This window comes from Danio rerio, chromosome 22, assembly GCF_049306965.1.
Source record: "Danio rerio strain Tuebingen ecotype United States chromosome 22, GRCz12tu, whole genome shotgun sequence".
NCBI lineage: Eukaryota > Metazoa > Chordata > Actinopteri > Cypriniformes > Danionidae > Danio > Danio rerio.
The window spans coordinates 19,875,621-19,902,152 of NC_133197.1; the positions used below are offsets into that span (position 1 = coordinate 19,875,621).

The window sequence follows — 26,532 nt, forward strand, 5'->3', positions numbered from 1 at the left end:
TATACCAAAAAAGAGGGTTTCATTTTAGTGTTATTCTTCTTGTTTTAGCGGGGTGTATGACGTAGCCTACTCCATGTCAGTTGTCAAATAGAGCGTCATGCCACAATATAGAACTCGCTGTAGTTCGTTATGACGCACAAAAGAACGTGTTCCAAGTGCAAATATAATCAAAAGCAAGCAGCTTCACGTACATATAACTGTTAGTGTATTATTTACATTTCATAATGCTCACCTGTCTGGATCGTTATAATAGCTACCAGTTAATTTATTTATTTTTTGTTATTGGAAAGCCTAGAACGCCTGTTCTATCGTCAGAACTGTGCACAAGGAGGCAGTGGGAATATTTCCCTATTAAAAAGAATGGAAGATGGAGATGACTCTGTAAATATAAATTATTTTCTAAGGCTTTGCCCCAGTTCCAAAGCATCCAATATTAAACTGCCATAAAGAATGGCGCTTTATTTGAGAATAAATATGAATATTCATGCAAACACCCAAAGCTAAGCTGAGAAGTTATCTGTAAACGATGTAGATTAAGTGTAAAATAGTACCTAAAGCGGCCTAATATTAGAAAGCTTTGTATATTTATATTAGTGTTGGATGTTGACATGACAGTGGACCACAAAATGAATACATGATTCATAATAAATATTAGAATATTGCATGCGTCACTAATGAATTGGGTACATTTTGTGCAGAAGGCAAAATAATATTTGTAAAAATTAAACATTCACCAGGTCTAATTATTATTATTGTGTCATTCCAAAAACAAACAATAATATATGGTGGTGTTTACAAGCTCAAATCACACTCTCATTAAGGGAATCACGCGTTTACCTTTGTGCATGCCGGTGTATCGGTCCTTTAATACTGTCAATTCGTGGATTTTCCCAAACTGTTCGAATAATGGTTTCAGGTCTTTTTCCTCAAGGTTCCGCGGTATTTGCCCGATAAAGAGTTTTATGGCATCTTGGTCTTTCATGGTGCCGTTCTCCGGATGAATGGAGATGGATTCTGACCCGTTCATGGGTTTAGGAAATGGGATCTGAGCGTACTGGTGCTGGTGCGGGATTAGGAGGAGTGGATGTTGGGTCGGTGCTGCCCCGGGTCCAGTGAAAAGCAGGCTGGAGTAAGCGGGATGGGGCGGCTGTGGGTGCTGCTCCCTTCTTGTCTCAGTCTGAGTGAATCTGGCCATTCTGAGCTGGGAGCAGACTGGATAATAATAATGACAACACACACACATACACACACATACACACACTAAGAGAGAGCGAGCAGTCAGCTGGAAACACAGACTTACTTTCTCGGCGATACACATACGCACACAGTCAGAGTATATGTTTAGGGGGTGGGGGAGATTTGTAGCCATTTGTTGCTCCAGAGCGACACCCAGCGGCAAACGTGTGCTGTCTGTTAGGCCGTCCGTCGACAGAAAAACACCTTTGTTTTCCTTTGAGTACATTTGTTCCGTTGTAAAACAGAAACACACAAAATGATTAGTCGTTGATTATTCCTCTGGGATGGAGAAAAATACGAGTGTTTTGGGTTGATATATTCTGTCAAGAAAACAAATTCCTCGTATTTGTAAACATACCTGGCAAAGCTCTTTCAGATAAACAGACGCTCAAGTTCACGCGGCAGCATGTTTGTTTAGAGGGCTACATCCGGGTAAGTGTTTTTTGTGTGCTAATTAATTGACATCTGCGTCAATTTGCTTAACTTTAAAACACTAGCTTAGATGTTGTACAGGCACTGTGCAGTTAGCCCTGTAAGAAGGTCGCTGGTTCGAGCCCCGGCTGGGTCAGTTGGCATTTCTGTGTGGAGTTTGCATGTTCTCCCTGTGTTGACGTGTGTTTCCCCTAAACTCCAAAGACATGTGCTATAGATTAATTGGGTAAGCTAAATTGGCCGGATGTGTGATTGGTAGTGTATGTGTTTCAAAGTGATGGGTTGCAGCTTAAGGGCATGCTGCGTACAATTATGCTGGAAAAGTTGGCGGTTCATTCCACTTTGGTGACACTTGATAAAAAAGGGGCTAAGCTGAAAAGAAAATGAGTGAAAGACAAAATGGTTACCATGCAATTATTATTATTATTATTAACAGCTTAGACATTCTGAAAATAGATATAATCTATTAATAATGCTGTTTACCGTTTTTTATAAATGTAGAAATTAATAACTTAATAAAATGATTAATTAAAAGTTTAAAAATAAGAACATAAATCTTATTTATATATATATATATTATTTAAAGCACATCAGTGTAGTCTATGGAAACCCACTTCCACCATAGGATAAATCAATACAATTAAATATTGTATAAATAAATATTCAATGGAAAGCCAACTTTATCATAGGACCAATCAATAAAAATAATCAAGGTAACTGAGACTTTTTGTCTTGCTATTCCTACTTTTTACTCACAATTTCAAATATTTGTAAGATATAAATTCACAATTCAGAGAAGAAAAATGTTGGAATTGCAAGAAAAATCAGAATACTAAATTTACAGCAAATTATATTACTGAGCTATATATATATATATATATATATATATATATATATATATATATATATATATATATATATATATATATATATATATATATATATATAAAAGCAAGCTTATTTCTTACAAATTTGAAGTTTGAAGTTTCTCTTTGAATTCTGCCCTCATTTCTCTCAATTCTGAATTTTCATATAGTAGCTTGCTCTATACTAAACTCACAACTCACAAAAATGTATTAATTAGCTTTTTGATTTTAATTCTGTTGCAGAAACAAATGGCTTTCATATCATTTTTTCACGTTCTTTTGATTTCATACTTTATTATGGTAAAAAGGTAATACTTTTTTTGCATTGTATAAATATCCATGACAGTTTTTCAAATGCGGCGGTTTATGATTGCAAAAAAAAAAAAAAAAAACTGGTGAATGTGTGATTACCATGCTACAGAGGCTTTATTTTTTATTAACAGCTTAGATATTATTAAAACTCTTATTAACTATTTGTTGAGTAATGTTATCTATTATCGTTTTAATTTTGTTCTTAAATGTAGAAATTAAAAACTTACAATTTTTAAAAAATAAATTAGTACATAAAAATATGAACATTAATATTTAATGTATATTTAATGTATATATAAGTCACGTCTGATAAATCAATACAAATAAATATAATATAAATAAATAATAAAATTCAAATGAATATTCTATTAAAACCAATTCCACCATAGGACAAATCATTAAAAATAAACAAGGTAACTGGGACTTTTTTTTTGCCATCCAGTATCACTTATCCTACTTTTTTACTCACAATTAAAAATTTTTTTTTTTATAAATTTATGATATATAATGATATGCAATGATATGATTTATGAAATAATGATATAAATTTAAAACTCAAAGAAAAAAATGTTAGAATTGCAAGAGAAAATAAATTACTAAATGTTAAATTACTAAAAAAAATCTGTTATTTTGATATATTTTATTTTTCTACTATAAATATTGCGATATAAATATGGTTTCACATGATTTGAATATCGCTGTTTGACAATTTTCTGATGGGTCTAATAGTATTCAGATACAGAAATGTAACAATCACAATGCAAAAATGCTTTTCTTACTTTGCTTTGTCTTGTTTCTAGTCCAAAAAAATAATTTAGAGCAAATAAAAATATTGAATTCTTTCAGAAGAAAAAGGTCAGATTTAAGAGTGTTTTTTTTTTCTTAAAACAAGCTAATATCTACCATTGGGAAAGTAAAATAAACAAAACAAAAATTATTATTATTATTATTATTATTATTATTATTTGCATAAATCGTATAAGATGCATAAATACAGTGATTAAATACAATTCTGTAGCTCCTGGTCAGCTATAATTCGATCTCAACATTGCATATCTTTGTGATGTGATTATTGCGGATGTGCATATTACGATAATGATGATAAAACAGCATATTATGCAGCCCTACATTACAACACTGAGTGATGCATAAGCAACCTTATTTCTTACAAACTTCAAGTTTAAAGTTTCTCTTTGGATTCAGCACTCATTTTCTGCATTTCGGATTTTTCACACAGTTGCATGCTATATACTGAATTCACAAGTCACAAAAAGTAACTCTTACATAAACAAATGGTTCCCATAATATTTTTTAAACATTCTTTGATTTCATATTTCAGTTAAACAGATTTTTCATTGTTGTTGTAATTAAATTGTTTGTATGTTTCTTTTAGATGTATTACAGTTTTTCACTGCAGCCTCTAAATAACCTGTTAACATGTTTAAGTGTAAAAAATTCACATTCCATCAACCAGATTAACAAATATGCAGTATAGTGTCATGAAATTCTTTGGACCTTTTGAATATAGAAATAACTCTGCAGATCAATATAAAGTAATTCATAACCATCAAAGTAACATGGAGAGACTACTATAGCATTTTTAAGGGAAGCTACCAGAGAATTGATCTCATATATACTGGCATTATCTGTCACTACGGTTACAGGGGTTTTTCAAGGCTATTTTGAGAATACAGATTGGAACTGACCTTAGTTTTGTCTGGTATTAGATACACAATGCAACTTAAAAGGCTAAACGCTGTCTTAATGTAGCCCTATTTTCAAAACTAACCATATGTGCAACCTTTAGATCTTCAAAAGTTGTTAGAGGCCATAAAAACACAAGTACTCAGTGTATGCCGTAGCTGTTAATAAACTGAAGTAAACAGACACAACAATGAGACTTTGTTTTTGTTTGTTTATATAGCATATAAGAATAGCTTTAGATCTGGTTGCTTCTATCTGTCTAAAAACAACATCTTTAAATAATTTTTTTAGAATACCAACTCACCTTAAAAGACAATCGATTAAAATCTCACCACTTATAAAGAAATATACTGTATCTTTATGCTAGAGATTTGCTTCAGTAGGCCTGAATTGCTGCACAATATGTATCCATGTCCATGAATATTTCATGTAACCATTCATGCAAAGTCTCAAACAGTTGCTTTAATTAAAAGAAAGCAGTGCTATTTATGCCATTCTCTAAAATAGCCATCACATCGCCACCCTGGTGTGAATGTTGAATTTATGAGAAGAACAAGAAACACCACAGGCTTTTGTAAACTGACAGTATCGATGTTTCTGGGAACTCTGTTTTGAGACAAAGCAATTTCATAACTACAAGTGATGGAGCAATATCTACACTTCATCCGCTTGGCAGGAAGTGGCATTGAACTTTTATATAACCGATCGATAGCTCACTCAGAAGGGGCTTTTCAGTAAGATATGTGACAGTCAAAAACTGCAATAACTCACAATGAATCCATTTTGTTATTGTGCGGGGGTTTTCGTCAATGAGGTTTACATTTTTCTTTGAATTTTATTTATTTATTTATTTTTCAATATGCTCCACCTCTGTAGCAGTTTGTTGTATTTCTGTTGGAGATTGCAAGTTCCTTGTTGATAAATCAAGGACTAGGAACTGAAGGAAAATTGATTAATTTATAGCTTTTTTATAGCAATTTCTCACTTTGCTTTTTTCTTTAAACTTGGCTCCAATCTGGCATGTAAATCATTTGTGATACAATCAATTACTGATATATACTGAAACATCAGAAATAGATTTAAATATTATTAACTATTAGTATTATTGAATACTAGTATATTTTTTGAATATAGTATTGAATATTTGATTTGACTTTAAACTGAAACCTGCATTCATGCTGATAAATAAATAAAGCCCAGTTTTAGGTATTACGATGCAGTTTTCCTAATCTTAAGTTGCCAACTGTAAATACAGGTTTTAAATACAACTTGCCAACATCAAATTTTTAATTTATAGGGAAAATGGATCATACAGTCGAATGCGTTCGAACAGTCGCAAAATTCCACATAATGACAATCTACTAACCAAGAACATGAACATGCAAAACCAACCCAGGCTCTTTCTGAAAATGAATCTCTGTATACATTGCTGGAGACGTCAAATAAGTCCCAGGAGGTATATTTTTGGCAGTTTTTGTTTTTGCTATTCCACTAGAGGCCGATGTGTACACTTTTTAAGGTTCCATTTGCACCTACTGTTCTCTTGTAAATCCACTAGAGGCCGCTGTCAACTAACTGTTTGACTGACTGACCGATTGTCTGACCCACCCTCCCCCTTCCCTAAAACCAACCAATAGTATTTTGAAAAGCACAAATTGACTCGCCCACCCACTTTCCTTAACTGACCGACAAATTTAAAAAGCAATTCAGAAGAAGAAAAGCCCTCGCCTGATTTTTACTACATTCTCACCCTGTTATTTACTTGATTTTTAAAAAAAAAAAAATTTTGGCTACTGTTTTTGTCTTACCCACTTTCTGGAAAATTTAAGTGGATTGAGCATAAAACAATTAAGTTGTCCCAAAAAGTCCTAAAAAGGAAGTCATTTTTTGAGTGCACATGCTTAATCTCTTTCTCGCTCTCATAACTTTATAACTTCATTAATCTGCTAGTAATGGCTGAAACACCTGTTGCTAGCTCTAAAATGACATTTGAAATAAGCCACAGAGACTTTAGATGAGAAGCATAGGAAATTAGTCATACATGCTGGAGTTGTTTGAGGACAAAAACCTTACAAAGGTAACATAATACAACATCTGAACGTTGTATTATAACCAATATAGTTAAAGTGGTATAGTTGAAATATTAGAAAATAATGCATATCCAAAGTATAATAGCACCTGAAGAGCTTCTGTGCTTTATCTTCTTAAAAATACAAGGGCCCAGAGTCAGTTAGTTTAGCTCATTGTTGCAAGATATAATTTTAACTACTTGTTTTTGATGAAGATATTAGTGGATCAGAAGCCCAAATGACCAGATCTGACTGAGGTTAATGTTAAGATCAAAATATAAAAAAATTATTTAGCTGTAAAACTTGTGATATCAACAGTATAAATCCAAAATCACACTCGCAAAAGTTTACACTTAGTTTGTTGCTGCTTAAACAAAGTCATTTTTTTTAATTAGCTGAAACACAATCCTTAAAATTTTTGACAATTTATTGTCAAACATTTTTTTAATAAATGTAATTATTTTTGTTGTATGTTCAATGTTTAATTAATTTAAATTAGTAAAATAAAAATAAAAAATCATTTTGTGATGGTATTGCATGAAAACAACTGTGGCATAACTGGGTACTGAATGTATAGTTTCCAGTATGCTCTCAGTGGAATTACATCAAGATGGAAAAATGCTGACAATTAAAGATCTGAGTTTTCAGTTTACCACTGCGCTGATAAGCAGTGCTCATTGTGTAAATAGAATTATTGTTTTATTAACAATAAAAATGCTTGTTGCTTTCCTAGATTAGCAATAGCTATTATTGCCAGTACTGAGATCTTTTTACTCACCAAGTCCATATGTTACATACAATAACAAACGTTATTAAAGTAGTTTAAGCTGCAGAGAAAACGAAAATGAATATTCTGTCATCATTTACTCAATGAAAGCCAAAACAAAAAAAAAGTCAAAACAATCATTGCACCAATTAACTTTCAGTAATAATCTTTTTAGTGCTTAAAGGGATAGTTCTGGGAAAAACCAAAATTCTGTATGCATTTACTCACCCTTTACTTGTCACAAAAGTTTTTCTGTTGAACACACACACAAAAAGATACTTTGAAACAGCTGAAACCATTGACTTTCAATTATTCATTCCTTTTTTCCTTTAGCTTAGTCCCTTTACTCACCAGAGGTCTCCACAGCACAATGAACCGCCAACTTATCCAGCATGTTTTACACTGTGAATGCCCTTCCAACAGCAACCCATTACTTGGAAACATCATTCACACACATACAGTACGGCCAATTTAGTTTATTCAATTTACCTATATACCGCATGTCTTTGGACTGTGGGGGAAACCGGAGCACCCGGAGGAAACCCACGTCAGCACAAGGAGAACATGCAAACTCCATACAGAAACACCAACTGGCCCAGCCGGGACTCGAACCAGCAGCCTTTTTGCTGTGAGCTGACAATGCTAACCACCGATCCACCGTGTCACCCCCATTGACTTTCATGTTATTTGTTTTTTATTATATGGAAGTGTTACAAGTTTTCAGCTTTCTTAAAATGTTCTGCTTTTGTGTTTAACAGAAAAAAAACTCATAATGGTTTGGCTCAAAAATGAGTAAATGTGAGTTTAATTTTGAGGGCAACTATCCCGTTAGCAAAACATTCTGGTTGTCAATTTAATTCAACAACAATGTTAAAGTAAAATTCACCAGATAAATTAAATGAATGGAATTTAATCACATTCAGAGTTAATTCAGCTTGTGTGGGTTCCACTTTTCTAAATTAAGTTGAAATAACAAAATTTCAGTGTCTGGAAATATATGCGTATATAAACTATTATTCTTTTTAAATATATATAAAACAGACAAGCCGACTCTAAGTGAGCCAGTGGAGATGCAGCATGTGTCTGCTATTTTTAGGGCAGAGTTTGACAGAGGTGTGAGGAGCGCGAACTTCCAGTTCATGTGCTTTATTGACCACCACCATTAGTATTTCGCCTGGCTGAGGGGGCGCGACAAGAAATCAATGACACCAGTGCTATTAGTGCGGAGCAAAGAAGTAGCATTACAAGTTAACGTGCGAGCGTTTTTTTAGCCGCTGGTTGTTAAGCACTCAGTGGGTGTGGAGAGGCAGTCAGGCTTAGTCTTTAGTAAGTGGCTGGGGCTCAGGGGAGACTCGCAGACAGCTGAAGGGGGCACTTAACACTGCGCCACCATGAACATGTACAGAGATCACACACAGCTGCACACCCAGGAAATCTGTGATCTCAGGCCCACACGCATTCAAACACTGTGCTTCCTCTGCCTGACTATGGCACTCTATCCTGCAACTGTAGAGAAGACCAGGACTAATTATTTAAAAATTTTACTTACTGTATGCAAAGATACGTTCCAGAGGCATAAAAATGGGGTTGTATGGACAATTGTGGTGTATAGACTGCTGCTCTAGGGGGGCGCCATTATATTAAAAGAATTTTGGAAAATAATCTTTATTCAAGTGTTAAAAGGGGTGGTCCACAGTGTATTTTAAGGCTTGGTTGTGTTTATAAGATGCAAAGCAATGTGTGCTCATGCTTTACTTGTAGAAAATCACATTATTGTTTTCATTTGTCTTACTTTGATTATATACAGCTACTCAGCTAACATGAAAATGACTGTGAGATGTAGAATGTAGGGAATGCGTCTGCATAGAGACACTGTAAGCACTGCTGAAGACTGTGAGTGGTTAAAGCAGGTTGACTGCTATTTAGCGGTGCCAAACAGCATTTCCCATTGTTTACATCCTTGTTTACGTCTTCGCTACAGGTTGTGGCTCACAATCCACAGCCTCATCTAATATGGTTGGAGAAGTTTTTAGCTGAATCCACCACTGAAATGACAGAGATTCTGGAAGTTCTTTGTCAAATGCTAGCTATATATTTATTATAATTCTATGGAACATAATTAAAATTAAATTGTAAGCACATCTCTCTTTGTGTAGTGTCCTTTGGAAGCCCAAATACAGAAACTTGAAGCGTTTATGATTTCATTAACCCGCATGTATTTTTTATAGTCCTCAAATTCGTTCGCTGTAGGTTTTGCTAAGCTAATTCTGTAAAAGCCAATGTCTCCATTTGCATTGACCTTTGAGCATATTACATTCGGAGATGTTGTTTATTTTCACACAACAACATTACACATCAACTAAAGTTTAAAATATGATATTGTAGCGGACTACCCCTTTAAAATATATATTAACAACAGAACAGGAAAGTGTTGTGGCACAAAACATAAATAAAGGGTGAAAAACACTGTTTTAAACTGAGAAGAACAATGTCCAAGGGTATGAACTATAATCCTCATACCCCTCAGCAATTGTGCAGTTGCGCCCCCAAAACATTCCCTAAAGGGATAGTTCACCCAAAAAAAGAAAATTCTGTCGTTAATTATTTGTATTTGAAAGATAAATGGCATGATGAGGAGTAATTAATGACAGATTTTTTTTTTTTTTTCCAATTGTGGGTGATCTAACCAGTTAAAGTGTTCACTACAAGAATGATGTTTTCATTGTTCATTTAAAATCAAAACATTTTTTTTACTTTTAGTTACTTAAATGTCTATGCATTTTAATTTAAAATAATAATAATTTTTTCATTAATTTTATTTTATTTCTATTTTACACCTAAATATATTTATCTTATTAAAAAAGTCTGATGTATTCTGAGTGCGTTTTTTGTATATCCATAATTATTTTATAATAAATATATCCATCAATAATTTTTTTTTTCAGCTTAGTCCCTTCATTATTCTGGTTTTGTCAGAGCGGAATGAACCAAAATATTTAAATAAATAACAGATTTAAATTATGCTTGTAGGTACATTTAAATAAATTTTTCAAGAAAAAATCATTCATTCATTCATTTTCTTTTCGGCTTAGTCCCTTTATTAATCTGGGGTTGCCACAGCGGAATGAACCGCCAACTTATCCAGCATATGTTTTACACACCGAATGCCCATCAAGCTGCAACCTATCACTGGAAAACACCCATAAACACTCATTCACTCGCATACTCTACGGTCAGTTTAGCTTACCCAATTCACCTGTACCGCATGTCTTTGGACTTGTGGGAGAAACCGGAGCAGGAGCACCTGGAGGAAACCCACGCGAACGTGGGAAGAATACGCAAACTCCACACAGAAATGCCTACTGACTTAGCTGAGACTTGAACCAGCGACCTTCTTGCTGTGAGGCGACAGCACTAACTACTGTGCCACTGTGTCGCCCAAGAAAAAGTCATTTCAAAGATATTTAACTAGAAGCCAGGTCAAAAAGTACATTAAGTAATTTTTGCAGTCTATTTTAAAATGTGATTATATTTTGAATATTTTATTTTGATTGTTGAAAGTGTGTTTAGTTATTAAATGTTTTATGTGCATTGTTTTACCATGCCTTTTAAATTGGAAATGTTGAAAATTGCATGCTGTATTTTACAATTAGATGGTTTGAACTTGTTTGAATATATTACACTAAATATTTGAGTAAAGATATGTGTATCACGTATTTAAAAAATAAAATCAAACATTGACAAATCAGTTCTCCATAGACATTAAATTGTTAGGCTGGTTATTATTGAGAGGTACTTAAACTAATGCAAGCAGGTATAGAGTAAATACGTCAGCCTGCAGGTCGTATATTGAACACAAGGGGGAGCCATATATTCATTTTGAGTCTTAAAACCAGAATCAAGTGTTTTCATACTGCGAGTTCACACCAAGGTGCGAATTATAGGGGGATTTGGGGGGGATTTAGCCCCCTAATTAACATGTGATCCCACACTGAACGACATCAAAACAAGATGCATGGGGGTCAGTCCTTTAACAGTAAGAATAGCTTTCTCTGATCCCTGATTTATCTTAAATATAGTAATAATAAAATGTGTAATATAAATATTCATTTGACCTCCCCATAACGGTTCATACTATTGTGGATGCATAATCGCACCAATCCATGCTAGAAAATATATGATTCAACAGTCTAAAACTGGCAGTTCTAGAGCTCAATTTTAGAGTAAGACATCTTAATTATTTACAAGACACGTTTTTCTGTGTTAGGTATTCGTATCTGCATGTAGCCTAAAAAAAGAAAAATTAGACACATAATTTGTGTAGTTTAGTCGGCAGTAACCTCTAAAATAGTCACTATATATCCCTTAAAACACTAAAAGCGTATACATTTCATTAATAAATACATTTAGAAATTTGAAATCACTTTAAGCATGTATTATCAAACCACTGGTGTATAATTCACACTCTGGTTAAGACTGTTAAGTGAGATTTCCTTTCATCTGTAGTTTTATTAAATGTTCAAAAAATAATTTAATCATGACTTTAGTCTTAAGGACTCAACTCTATATAGTTTTTCTTAAAGCTTTGAGTACAGTGAATTGTTGTTTTATTCATTTATTTAATTGACATCCTGAAGCTTACCTTTAATTATTACCTAAGCAGTGTGGGCGGCTATCACTCAAATTTAAATTTCCATCCAGGATCTGCTGACAACAGTCTGTCATTTCTGGCTGTCATGAGCGTTGATTTAAGACATCTGTAACAAGTGTTAGAATTTCAAATGACTTACTGTCAACGTCAAATTCATAACTGACAGAAAGACAAGTCGAAAGATGAAGAAAATAAACGTTGTTCTTTGAAAGTACATGACAGGGTTGATTCTGTTATTTGTCCAAGTTGAATTTTAAACAACTTAAAATGTATATCTGCCAGTGCAGAAACCCTTTAAAGCACTGTAAAAATGCTTGGTTTCACACAATTGATTTGTGTTGGGACAACATGAAGGAACTAAGTCAATTTATTAGTTTTTACAAAATTAAGTGGATTGTACGGTGGCCAAGAGAGTTTAATGTGCTGCAAAACACATGCAATTACAAATAACGCCAGCAAATAAAGAAAAGATCTTCATCCATTTGAAAGCACACATGCTGCAAATCCTCACAATGCAAAAATGCACTGCATTTTCACACAACATAAACATTAACAAAACACACTATTTTTTCACACAACACAAACATTAATAAATTGTGCTGCATTTAAAAAAACAACGGAAATGTTTCAAGGGGACCTAAATGTGACGGACACCGCTGTGCCCTGTCTATTTGTCAGTGAAGTTGTTGGTAATCTTTAAAAGTGAGAGTTTTTCTTTTTCTTTTTCCAATATCCCAATCCTCATGTCTTTAGTATATTGTTAGCTTAAATAACCATAACCTAAATAGCCGAGTCCGTCACGTTTAGGGTCTCCTTGAAACATTTCCATTGTGTTGTGGTAAAATGCAGCACATTTTAATAATTATTTGTGTTGTGTGAGAATTCAGTGCGTTTTATCATTTGTTTGTGTTGTGTGCATATGCAGCACATTTTATTATTTGTTTGTGTGCAAATGCAGCACATTTCATTATTTTTTGCGTTGTGTGAAAATGCATTTTTTTTAAATGGGTTTGCGTTGTGAGGATTTGCAGCATGTGTGCTTTTAAACTGATGATATTTTCTCAACTTGCTGGAGTTTTTTTTTTTTAATTGCTTGTGTTTTCTTAAATTACAGCATGTTAAGCTCTCTCAGCCAGCATAGGGATTGACCTAAAAAATGTAGTTGGCCACTCTAAAAAAAAATAATAATTGTGGTTAGTTAAGTTCAAAATTAAAATTCTGAAATTCTGTTTCTTTTAAACAAAAATGAAAGTATTTTTTAATGAAATTTGAGATATTTCTGTCCTGCACTGTTGTTCACTCACAACTTTGATGCTTTATAACATTACTAAAGAGATCAAAAATATTTAAATAAATAATAGATTTAAATTAGGCTTGTAGTTACATAAAAAAAAATTCAAGGAAAAATCATTTCAAAGATATTAAACTAAAAGCCAAGCCAAAAAGCTCATTAAGAAGTCATTTTGCAATGCCTAGCTTGTGGGAAAAACTACAGATTTAAACACTGATTGGCTGTGTTTTTTTCTGCAGTCAGCCGAGACCAAACCTGCAGTGACAGAAAACTTTCCTCTAACCGTGAAACAAACTGTTGCAGTCACGCCATAGAGGCTCCCAACCTTGTAGACTATTGATCTATTTCAACAAGTACTTTTGGCTGTTGTCCTTGCGCTGAAATTGAGGTTAATCGAGTTTCTAACAGGAACCTTCTTAGAAAATACAATCACTGGCTCTTGCATTAATTTTGATCATATTAGAATGGAGAATTACAAAATATAGTAACACAAACACAAAAAGACCAGTAGGTATATCATTAAAACACAGAATCTCAATTTTTTTTACTGTACTTTTAAAACACAGAAAAAAATATACCCTTAAATACACAGAAAATAACGTTTTTAATATAAAACCCCCTAAATCAATAGAAATGTTTCGTGTTTTTATAGAAGTTTAACTGTTAAACAGCTTTAATTTCTTTTAATGTGGGCACACTGTCAATTAATGTAAGTTTTCATTTTTTTAATTAACAGTAAAAAAATCTAGAATGAGCTGCTAATACATTTCCTGTTTTTTTACGGATTTTTTTTTAGTAATGCAAACTTTATTCACCGTGATCTTTAATTATAACAATCATTTATTTTGCTTCCTTTGTTGACATTAGAATTTCATTTTTTTATGATTTTATTTGATGTTTTGGTTTCATTTATTTTAATCAATGTTAGTTAAAAATAAGCTTATGCATATTAATTATGTATATTTCAAAACAAAAGCATTTACAGATATTGAAAAACAAACATAAATGCCAGTTGGCAGTGGAAGGTCGGGCTTTACAATAAGGCTTTTGAGAAGGGCTATAGCAATGCGCACTTGATGATGAATTCTATCATTGAAAGTTGCTGTATTTTAATGATTTTTTGCTAATGTCAAAATCTTCCAAAAGTGTATGTTGTAATATGTATCTGCAGTGTGGAGTATAAAATATTAATGACAATAGTGTTTTGGACTTTTTTTCAATTCCTAAAAGACACTGACCATTATAGTATCTTCAGATCACTTTTATTCATGCATGTGAATGAAATAAAACCAAAACTGACTGTAATAAGTGAAAATTGTGATTATTTTCAGAATTGCTCATGCATTTTCTGGTTAATTATCATTGATTCACTGTGCAGTCAGTTTCATACTATATAAGGCTGACCAAATCAGCTGCAGATGTGCTGTCTGCTCTTTTCATACATTTTTTGAATCTATTCTTATTGCTCTTCTTATCTCCAGTGATTCTGCTCATTAGCTGCATCACACATGGCCCATCATCACTTGTACACTCTGAAAAATGCTGGGCGATTTCAAAAAATAAATGGTTAAAAATGGTCAAAAAATATGGTTAAAATAACCATTTATTTTTTATTAGAAACAACCCTTCAAATGTAGAGTAATTGCCCATTTCCACAGAGTGCTACGGTATGGTACAGTTTGGTTCAGTACACTTTTATGGCAGTTTCCACTGTCAAAAGGTACCAAAAAGCTAACTTTTTAACCCAAAAAAATGACCAGTCTATCAGATGAAGAAGAGCCGGAGTCAGTAATTCAAATAAATAAATAAAGTTTACTGAAGATAGTTTGCAGTTTTATCAGCAGAAGCGAGCTTTAACATTCGCAATGAGTTCCTTGGCCGCTCTGCCTTACAGTACAACAATGCAGCAATTATACTCTTTACACAAGTCCAGAAAAGCTGGCAGCAAAAGTAGACAATTCTAAATGTGTGCGTCGATGGAGGATTGTATCTAACTCCAGACATGGATGGCGGCATGGTTCTTGGGGGTCAGGCAGACCCTAAACTATTAAGAGCTGATCTCCGACCTGTAAAAAGCTAAACCATGGACGCAATAGACAATCTGTTGTGGAAACTCGAGGTTGTTTCTTGTACATTCAGCTGTCTTATCGAACTGGTTAAAAACTGGTTTATTCAACATTCGACTACAATATCCTCAGTACACATAAAGTCTATCTAGCATAAAAAGGAATTACTTTAAAAAAAAAATTACAATAAAACAGCTAAATTACTGTAGACAATATCATGATTGTCATAATGATCATGAGGGGTTGTGTTCCCCTCCTCAGCATCAGTAATTCCGCTCAAAAGAGGGAGAGAGAGAGGTCTCCATGACCTGTGACCTGGTTTGTGTATCTCCTGGAAAAAAAGTTAAAATAGAGAGACAAAGAGAGGATCAAGGACACTGAACATTCTTACATAAAGCAGTGTGTTAACTTAATGAAAACAAAAGACATGCCATTTTTAAATACACTGCCAAGACATTACACTGTAATATTATATACATATAATAACAAGCCATGGTCGACCCAAGCTCAAACAAATCTTGTCATCATCTTGATGAACAGCCACAAAGCCAAGAATAAAAGCAAAATCTACTGTGTGCTCTGTTGTTGTTTACAAGGCCGTCTAAAGCACAAGCAGTTTCACTTTCTCCAGGTAGCTCCTGATAACTTTGTGCCCATCTATATTTTAAATAATGAACTTCTTGAGCTGATAATAATGTGCGGTGATTATTGAAGTGCTTCTGACATCTGATTCTTTCAGAAACAGACAGACACGAGAATGACATGCAAAAAACAAAAACAAAGGAGAAGCCGAAAAAACAATTGGTACTCTTTTGGCAGTGGAAACGCAAGCCTGATAAAGGGGACCCGTTTTGACCCGTACCGTACCATACTGTACCACTTAGTGTAAATGGGCCATAAGTCTTAATTTTACTAACAGCATTGATTAAGTGTTACAGTACTTTTACCCTTTAAAGTGTGGGACCATATGTAAATTGAGGAGGGTTAATATAACACTGAGGATTTTGCTGTGCCTAAAAACATGGAACCTGCATCATATATCTGTATTACATATTCAGGTAAAATTAATTTTATTATTAATCTTTAGTTAACCACAACCATGCCCTAAGAGAACTGTTATGTAACACATATCACCCAAAAAGATCACATATAGTACATTGGTTGAACAGCATCCCAAGCTGGTCCCAATGTGCAATGTTATGCATAGGTCCACGAGCAAATCCACTTCCCATGCTGATGACCAGAAAAAAAAAACAACCAGTGTCCCATATTGGAGACCAGCAAACCAACAGCCAATATTCCCATGTTGGGGAACACCAAACTAGCAAGTAGTATCCCAATGTTGGAGAAAAACAAATCAGCAGGTAAATCATTACATTTGGATACTGTTTTTTGGTTTGTTCATCCCCAAACATCAGGATACAAGTTGCTGGTCTGTTGGTCCCAATCATTGGAATACTGGTTTGTTTTTCTCCAACATTGGGATACTACTTGCTGGTTTGTTGTTTCCCAATATGGGAATGTGGCTGTTGGTTTGCTTAGGTCCACCAGCATATTCACTTCCCATGCTGATGACCAGAAAAGAAACAACCAGTGTCCTGTATTGGAAATCAGCGAACTAACAATCAATATTCCCATGTTAGAGAACACCAAACTAGCAAGCAGTATCCCAATGTTGGTGAAAACAAACCAGTATAGGGTAAATTATTACGCTTGGATACAGTATTTTGGTTTGTTCATCCCCAAACATCAGGATACTAGTTGCTGTTTTGTTGGTCCCAATCACTGGAATACTGGTTTGTTTTTCTCCAACATTGGGATACTTGCTGGTTTGTTGTTTCCCAACATGGGGTCCACCAGCAGATCCACTTCCCACGCTGATGATTAGAAATGAAACAACCAGTGTCGCATATGAGAGACCAGCCAACCAACAACTAATATTCTTATGTTGGAGAACAAAAACCAGCAAGTATTATCCAAATGTTGGAGAAAAACAAACCAGCAACCAGGATTCCAGTGATTAGGACCAACAAACCAGCAACTAGTTGTTGATGTTTTGGGACATTTTTTTTTTTCAGTAGGAAGCGTCACGAAACACCAAAACACATTTTTTGAGCTGCTGACAGTCATACATGTGTCTCACACTGTTAAAAACACTATTAGGACACATATATTTCACTAAAAAGTGAAAAATTGTTGTTTTTGAAATAATTCGAGCAAATTCGTACTTCCGGTTTAAAACAAATTATTTTTAAGCTGTGTCACAGCCATGAGATCTTAGCGTGTATTCCAGCGTGTAGCCTGGACGTCTTTACCTGGGAGTACCTTGTGACGTCTCTGAGTGTGCTGCATTTATTCATAAGTCAGACTTGGTTCAAACCAATCAGCGCGCTCTATTGTGCAGTGCAACTTCATTAATATGCTTGATTGCTTTGAAGACTGTTTTTACCTGTTACAGTGTTCAGACGGCAGAGAGACGCCACGTTGTGTTGCCAAGTGGGAGAACAGGAATTGTTTGGAGATACGGGTTGTCAGTGTTCCTTTTATAATTTGCTGCAAGGAAGGTTTTGTTTTAATTTTTCCTCTATGAGAGAGCAGCTGGACTCACATGAGGATTACAGTGCAGGCAACGCGCGACAGCAATACGTGTCTAAGAAACTTTTTTTTTTTTACTTGAGAGCTTTTCTCATCTGGAAATAGTGAAATCCGGATTTGCTGCTCGTTTCCTTTTAATAAAGACGTACTTCCAGTTGGTGTTGATTGTCCTGTCTCTACAGATTTGGTAAGTGAGCAATCGGTGTCTTTGTTTGTTTATTCAGAGCCAAAGTTAGTTTGTATCGTCAGCAGTATTCTTTCAGCATTTAAATGTTTTTTTTTCTTTCAGTCGCTGTGCGGTATCAAACATTGCAATAAAAATACACCCTTACAGCAATTCCTCGAATCAAATATCTCGTTTGTCACGAGGGGCATGAATGAACTTCCTGAATGAAAGAGTCGAACTGCAGTTAAAGTCCGCCATTTAATAATTTGGCAAATAATTAGTTTACTGATGTCCTCCCCTGCGCCTGTGTGTTTGTTTTGCCTCTGTGAAAATCAGCGCGCACCCAAACGGACACTCCCATTTTTATGCAAATTTAAGGACCTTCCCTCTTTCCCTTCTCCGACACTCCCCCTAAACAGAACTGAACACGGCCACTTTCCTGACTTTTTCCAAAATAGAGTTGTGACAAAAACCCTGCTGAAACGGGGGTTTCCTGGCCTTGCCTTTATCTAATTAAATGAACAGTAAAATTGTATATACTCTAGTATTGTGAATATAACAATAATCTTTCTTTTGTAAATTGCATAATGTTGGCTCCAACTTTATTAGTATTGGGTTCACAATTATTAAATCGTTGTCACTTTGCAAGTCCAGATTTCTCCCCTTGAAAACATCTGTCAGATTAGCACAAGGGCTCGTGGAAGGTCCTCTAGGTCACTGCAGAAGGGACATGAATTTTTAATTTCATCTGGCTTACTGCTTTGTCGTGCCTTACCTCATGTTCCTTCGCTGTATTTTCCTAACTTCTGCTTGATACTGCATTCTTGATGTCTCGAGAAGAGAAAAGAAAAACTTCTGTCTGTGCCGAGGACAGTTAGCGTCTCATGTTGTCTTTTTTGAGACATCAAAGAATGCCAGCATCTCCTCCAGAGACTGCGTAACCCCACAGTGCACCATTATAAGGCGGTTGTTAGGTTTTTATTCCCCCTGACTGAAAATTGCAGCTTTGTATGTTCAATCTGAGGTACTTATATGATGAAGTGGACTGGTTATTCTTTGCTTTTAAATTGCCCAAATTAGTTGAATCGTACAGTAAATTGTCTGCTTCAAATTACAGTACATTTGGGGGATTTTTTTATGTGTCTGAAAAACTTTAGCTGCTTGATTAAAACCCCCTAGGTGTTGTCTCTAGGTGGCTAGCTTGCAAATGTAAATAATTAGCATGAATGACATTTATATAAAAAGCAAATGACGAGCAATTAAAACACAATTGATGTCCTGCATGCATGACTTCTTGAGATGCTTGAAAGTTTTTCTCTTTGTGCTCATTGTATCCCGTTGCTTTAAGTTTTCAAGCTGTGAAAGACACTTCCACATCCCCAGAATGGAGCCGTACACACCGTGGGTGGCACGGATGTGACTTTGGTGAGAGAATTGGTCATGGAAATGATGCAATATTGTGCAAGGAAATCTTAAGGGGCAGAACAGTGAATTTGAACATCTGGAGGAAAAATATGGGAGCCATTTGGAATTTTAATCTGATCTTTAGCAGGGCATTTTTCAAAAATGTCTCTGCACTTACCAACCACTTTATTAGTTAGACCTGTTCTTCTGCTTGTTAATGGAAATAACCAATCAAGCATGGCAGCACTTCACTGCATTTAGGCATGTAGACATGGTCAGGGTGATTTGCTGAAGTTGACAAGAGCATGTGACGGCAAGATTTTCAGTAACTGCTGATCTTGAACTACTTGTAATAAATGCACAACCATCTCTACAGAGAGTTGGTTTGCAAAAAATTATGCCTAAAGTATCCAGTGAGCAGATGTTCAGTGGGTGAAAATGTCATGCTGACGCCAGAGGTCAATGGAGAATGGGCAAACTGGTTTGAGCTCATAGATAGCCAACAGTAACTCAAATAAAAGCTCGAAACATTGAAAGTCTGCTGAAGAGCATCTCTGAACATCTCTGGTCTGATCAGTCTCGATTTCAACTGCGAGATTTAGATGGTAGGGTCAGGTAAACTTTCAAAGTGTGTCATGGAAAAAGTATGTGAACCCTTGGGTTTTATAACAAGTTGACCTCCAATGATATCAACACTAAGAAATTCTTAAGAGGAAAAGTAGTGCATAAAAAAGCATGTGAACCCTCTGTCACTGGTGTTAGAACACACTCTCCATGCCAGATGAATAAGATCTAGCCCCTGACACCAGATCTTGTCAGAAAATATCTGTTTCTCTGGGTATCCAGACAACAAGCCAGCGGAGCCGCCCAATACTGTTAACCAGTTTTCAACTGAATAATCTTCTATCAATATAGGAGTTGACTGAGAAAGCTAGAGAGGAGCAGAAGCAGGAGTAATGATGATAAAGAAAGAGCAGAATTTATTGAACAATCTTAGTTGCATATGTTTTAATGCTCAGACTTCATCTGACCAGGATAAATCCTACAAATGTTATTATACAACAAACAACAGCAATGGAAAATTACTGCTTCACAATATTGTCCAGAGACAATACAGACATTGAAATGGAGACATTCTCTTATCTCTTTCTCTTGAAAACAAGTGTCGCTTGAACCCACACAGTCATAAGATTATAACAATATTGAAAAATTAAATAATAATAAAGAAATAATTACATGAAAATAGTAATCATAAAAAAAACTATCAAATGAAAAATAAAGACTAGTTCACACTACAAGATTTTAAGCCTTATTTTGAGCCCGATTTGGAAGTTAACGAGCTCGCCGACAGATCGGGCTGTGATGGGGAAAATATGTGCGGGTGCTCGGCAGTCTTTATGTGTGAACTACTGGACAATGCATCAAAGAGGCTCACTGGCGTGTTGCTGACGTGTTGCTGACCTCTTAGACAGAAATCCAATATCTAGTATGCTGAATATTCCAGAGCAGTCGACCGACTCGACCCACGTGCAGTCAAATGTAGTGACAAGCTGCAGCCAGTTAGAGAGCACGAGCTGTATGGCCATTGTGCTCATGAACTCAACAGAAACGTTTGTGATTGGCCAAAATGGGCATCGATGCCCTCGCTTCCTTCTGTGTTAACATGGACACAAGAGTCGGCTATATTAACAGTGAAACTAAAATTCTGTAACTATTAGAATTACCATACTGGTCATTCTGACCATTTTCATACAAGACGTCATTTTCACGTCGTATTTACATTCAAAGCTTCTATTGAGATATTAAAATTAAGCTTTGAATGTCTGTCATCTTATTTTATGACACCTTTGCCTTAAAAATATTTTCTTTTTTTTGGTATACAGCCTATAAAAATATAGTTAATATACTAGAACATGCAAAGGTCTGGGCCTCACTTAATTCACTTTCAAACAGGAGCTATTTCGCAGCACAGAATATGCTGTTTTGAAATATGTATCTGAAGTAAATTTATGTTTTTGCTATCAGAAAGTTATGCTTATGTTAGCAGGAAGATGCTAGGCAAAAAATGCATGCATATTTAAAGTCACAGCGAAAAGTAGCAGACATGCTTGCAGTAATTTTGACCAATATGGTAATTAAATGCAGAAATGCTGATTTCTTTAATGTTTTGTAATATAAAAAATAACAATGTTAGATAGAAATACAGAGATAAATTACAAAAACTAAAAACTCTCTGTGTATATATCCACTTGAACCTTGCAGATGAGCGATGATCCGCTGACCAACAGCTGAATGGCAATGCTTTTAAATGCTTTCTTGAAAGCTTGATACCAAGTGTGCCGCAAGCCTGCGTTTGAGTGAAGGTCTCGGCCGTTAGATTGCCCCCTGGGGGCTGGCTGCAGTACAAGTCATAAAGCCCGCCTCCTCCGTGTTAATGAAGGAGACTTGAGCCCAAATAAAAAAATTAATTACACTTGCAATAAAATGTCCCGAAAGATGGTTCTGGTCGATTAAGGCACTGATTATTGTGCTGAAATAGGTGCAGATCTTCATTTTTGTAAACAGTTTGTTTTTAGCAGTAATTTAATGCTGGGCGTGTCATCGTGATTGACAGCTGTGATTGACAGTTTCTCAAAGCGCGGCGTCTGAGCTTCGGTAGAAGACTGAAGTGTTATTACTCGATTTCTGTGATATTTTACTATGACAAAATGAGTTCAGCAGTAAACTACAGTTTCTGACATACATGATCTGGTGGAACACTGTTTATTCGCTAAGGTCAGAGCTTTTTTCGGGCTTTATTAGTTTGCTAATACACGCCTAGCCACCCAGATAGCAAAATACACTGGGGCCAGTTCTTGCCTGCCGGAGACTTACCCCTCAGACTGACTACCTCTGCTGGACCTACTCCGGATGCCTGGACTCACTGCCCGATTCCAGCCTGAGTCAATTGAGCCAGATGCGGCGGCCGAGCGAGCAGGCGCTGCCGCATGCGAGCCGGAATCAGTCCGCGACGCCGCGACTAGGTTATGCGCTGATGCCCGGAGCTGGCGCGATTGAATCTTCATTATATAAAACCCTCACATTTGTTAACGTTATTACACCCATTTTTGTTGATATAACAACAAACGCATGCTACTATGTGAACGCAAAGTGTATCACTGAGTTTAACCTTTGAATAAAGATGCAAACAGCATAGCAATTATTTAAATAAAGGACAAAATAAATAACAATAAACCTTTATCGATTGCACAAGTATTAAATAATAATAATAATAAATACGAAAATGACAATAAAACTGCACAATAAAATAACCCTATTTAAGTACGGGGTATACAGGAGATCGTTAGCAGTAATTCTCTTTGTGTTTAAATAATAATCTCCACGTTGATCTCCTGTAAGGTTATTTGAACTTGCTTTATAGGACGTCTCTGCATTTTAAGTTTTGGCATGTTATTAAGTGATCTACTGAATTTGCTGTTATAAATCATTATAACGTTCTTGAAATCGAATCTTATATAACCTAATAGAGCTGTAAATGTTAGATATTATTTATTTACATCATTTACTGTTGGCGTTTTATTTGAACACTCCAGCTAACATTAAAAAGAATGTAAATTCCTCGTTGCCAGATATAATGAAGGCATCGAATAAACCAAATGAAAACGGAGGCAAAAAAATTAAATAAATAAACAATTCAAGCGAAAATGAATAAACAATATACTAGTGATGTTACAGCAGATAGACGTTGTATTAATAGTGCAAAGTTTTTTTGCACAAATTGACAAATTGCAGGGTTGGGATGTGTAAATATCCTGTTGATATTTAGTAATCTTGCTGTATTTATCTTCTAAACGCACGATTGTTCCCGCATGGTAAATCGTTATGGTGTGTAGGCTATATTTTGGGTTCTGTTGATGGCTAATTAAAAATAAAAACCTTTCTAAAAATGTATGTGTTGTTTATATGTTATTGTTCATATTTTACAAGTGTTATTTCTACCCCTATGAAGATAACAAGTACCAACAACAAATATAACAATAAGAGAATATATTATTTGTGCTCATATTCAGGCTAGAGTGTATAAAAGATCGTTTATTTCTGCAGTCCACCATGTATTGCTTTTATTAAAGTTTAACAGCTTACATCACACCGTTTTTAAACCGTATATTATTGTGTTTTTTTAATGTAAGTGCTTCTATTTACATCAGTGAGCGTTTGTTATAGTGCAGACACCGGCAGTCGAGTGAGAAGTTCGGGGGGCGTGGTTGATTTTACATAAAGCGTTTGGTTGGAAGCTCGACTCCGCTCATTATCGCGGCTCCTCCTCTGGCTCCATCAGACAGTCCTTCTGCGCATGTCTGGCTCCAATTTCAGCAGTCTTTTGCGACAGTTTGTGCCCGTCAAGCAGGCGTTTTGCCCTCAAGGCGTTCAATGGCAAAAGGGGCTGTCGCGTCGTCCATATTTTTTACAGTCATTGCTTGATACACTGTCAGTGATGTATCGGCACACAAGAAGCCAATAGTGTTCATCTTTTTCTGACGACTCCTCCCTCAAAATTTCATTGGCTGTGGTTTGGTAGCTTGACTGAGCTGTTGGCGAACAAGTTGTTGTCAGATCATGTAGTGGGTTGCCGCCCTAAATGGCACAGCCGATGTTTAAAGTCATGTACTGTGAGCAAGGCTTAACAATCAATAATAATAATCAAAACATTAACTAATAATCAATTAAACATATTATGATAATTATATAAATGACTAATGATCGAATGATTAAGTGAAATAATTAAATGAAGAATAAATGAATATAAACAAATGAAAATGAAACACAACACAAATGAACTTCATGAACACAAATGTTCTTAAAACAACACACACATAGGATTGCTACAAGAATTCTTGGATCCTTAGTTAGATTCTTCACTGGTCATTCCATTTGACATAATTTTAACCAAGAAAAAAACATTGATACATTTTTCATAGTACAAAAAAAGTATGTGAATGCTTAGATTTTACAGCAGTAGCCTCCACCACCACCTGTTATTGTACATCAGACCTGCACATTTGGTCAACGTCTTACAAAACTGTTGCAGTTCAGAAATATTCTCAGGACATCTGGAGTGAATTGCCCTTTGAGGTCTCAATCAGTTTGACTGGGACACTTCAGAAAACATATTTTCTTGTGTATATGAGGTTTTGGTGATGCCTTTTCCCCTTTCCAATATCCTTTGGTTTCTTTTAACCTCATAATATTGTGCATTACAGTTACCTCTTAATGCAATACAGGTCAGAAGGACACATCCTTCATCTCGGTTGGTTTCATCTTAATTGATTCTCTTTTTGCATCACAAACTCATTCAGCTTTACCTGTGGCTCCAACACAAACACTGAGGAGCCAGCTGAGGCTTTGATAAACTAAAATGAGTTTAATTTAGTTTGAGATCAGCTGATAGATTGGAAGCCGGCATGCCCCAGTGCACTTGAAACAAGAAATGCCAAATCAAACTCCACCAGCTAAAACATACTCACGCTGTTCAGAATTGGCCATCAGGGCTCTTATTAAAACAGCCAAACTGTGAGAAACGTTTATAAATGAAATGCATTTGCATGGCTTTTCATTTATTCCTTATTCACGTTCTGAGGCATGAACAAATAACAGTGTTTTCAGACAGGAGTGTGGCATGACATCTGAGCAGCGATAACATCAAGGGAAATTAAATTTTCATGAAGCGGATTGCTTAGTATACCAATGTATAAATGTATTCAAATGATCTCTACACGCAGATCTCACTGTCATTTTAAATTCTTGCACAACTAGTTTGAAAAGCATGCAGCTTTTCATGTTAAATGTATGGCAAAAATATAAATGTTTAAACTAGTTCACTGTAAGTTTTCATTTTCCTCTAATTAACAGTAAATATATATAGAGAGAAAAATCTATATTAGAGAACAACACAGCAAGACATCTCTGAGAGAAAAGTTATGTCTGTGAGAAACTCAAATTTTGAAAACAAAAATAAGTGACCCCAACTCTTATCACTTTAAATCAAAAAAGGCCCCTGATTCAGACGGTCCTGAAGCTGCAAACACAAACCAACACAATGAATACCACTAACAGCAGGCAGCATCATGACACTGTAAGAGGCTAAATTATCATATGCATTTGTTTATATGACAAAACATGTCTTTTTGACTCAAGAAGGTTTGGGGGTTTTATGGTGTGGTCACATGTTGATTGGTCAGTTTGAATGTCTCAGCATTTGGGCTTTAGTCACATGGTCAAGAAAGATACAAAATAGGTGGTAAACTCTGGCTCTGTCTTTTTTTCTGCCCTCTTTTTCCTGGCCTGTCTTTTCCTGCTCTGCTCCTCTCCTCCTCTGGAGTCTTCTCTGACTCTACTGCAATCAGGCTAACTTCTGAGCCTGCTCTCTTTGTCTCTCTCTCTCTCTCTCCCCCTTGTGTCTCTCCATCTAACTCTGGTAACTTTAATTTTACATTTAAGCTGGGTACAATTAATATCATATGTTTTATCATTTCATATTTTATCATTTTATACAGTTGTTTGTAATTAATTCAGTTGTAACCATAGAGAATTATTGTCATTAAATGATCTAATTTTTCAAGTAATTGTGAATTACTTTTGATTTAACATCAACACTTAATTGTTCCATATTGCAATACAATATAATCACATAGTATCAACGCTCTCCCACATTTATAGCTATTAATACTGCCCTTATTTCCGTTTTTGGTATGAGATTGCAGAAGAATGGTTTGACTAGAATTGTACAGTTTTTTACCATCATGCTGATCACTTTTTAGTCACTCGGCAGAACTACAGTTCGAACCGCTGTGGTTAAAAACCATTCTTACAACACAGACATGCTCATCCACAGAATTAAGCCCAATCAAATGATAAATGCACGAAAAGAAGAGTATCTGAGTTACTGGAATGAAGCACCCGGAAAAAAAGTAAAC

The 26,532-nt window shown here is 35.3% G+C and overlaps 1 protein-coding gene and 1 long non-coding RNA gene across 5 annotated transcripts in view; one reads left to right on the forward strand and one right to left on the reverse strand.

Annotated features, from left to right (window-relative positions):
- The window catches only part of celf5a (cugbp, Elav-like family member 5a), a 373,513-nt gene extending 372,226 nt beyond the window's left edge, over positions 1 to 1,287 (reverse strand). For both annotated transcript variants that reach the window (NM_001130788.2, NM_001431119.1), the window contains 1 exon segment: positions 838 to 1,287. In NM_001130788.2, coding sequence (NP_001124260.1) covers positions 838 to 1,195 — 358 coding nt within the window. In that variant the 5' untranslated portion in view covers positions 1,196 to 1,287.
- Positions 1,288 to 1,387: 100 nt separating this feature from the next.
- LOC141380314 (uncharacterized) overlaps positions 1,388 to 26,532 on the forward strand; it is a 51,451-nt gene continuing 26,306 nt past the window's right edge. For 2 of the 3 annotated variants that reach the window (XR_012398142.1, XR_012398143.1), the window contains exon 1: positions 1,395 to 1,668. This is a non-coding gene — a long non-coding RNA (uncharacterized lncRNA). Of the gene's footprint in view, positions 1,669 to 26,532 lie in introns of all 3 variants that reach the window. The other variant, XR_012398141.1, reaches the window with a different exon arrangement.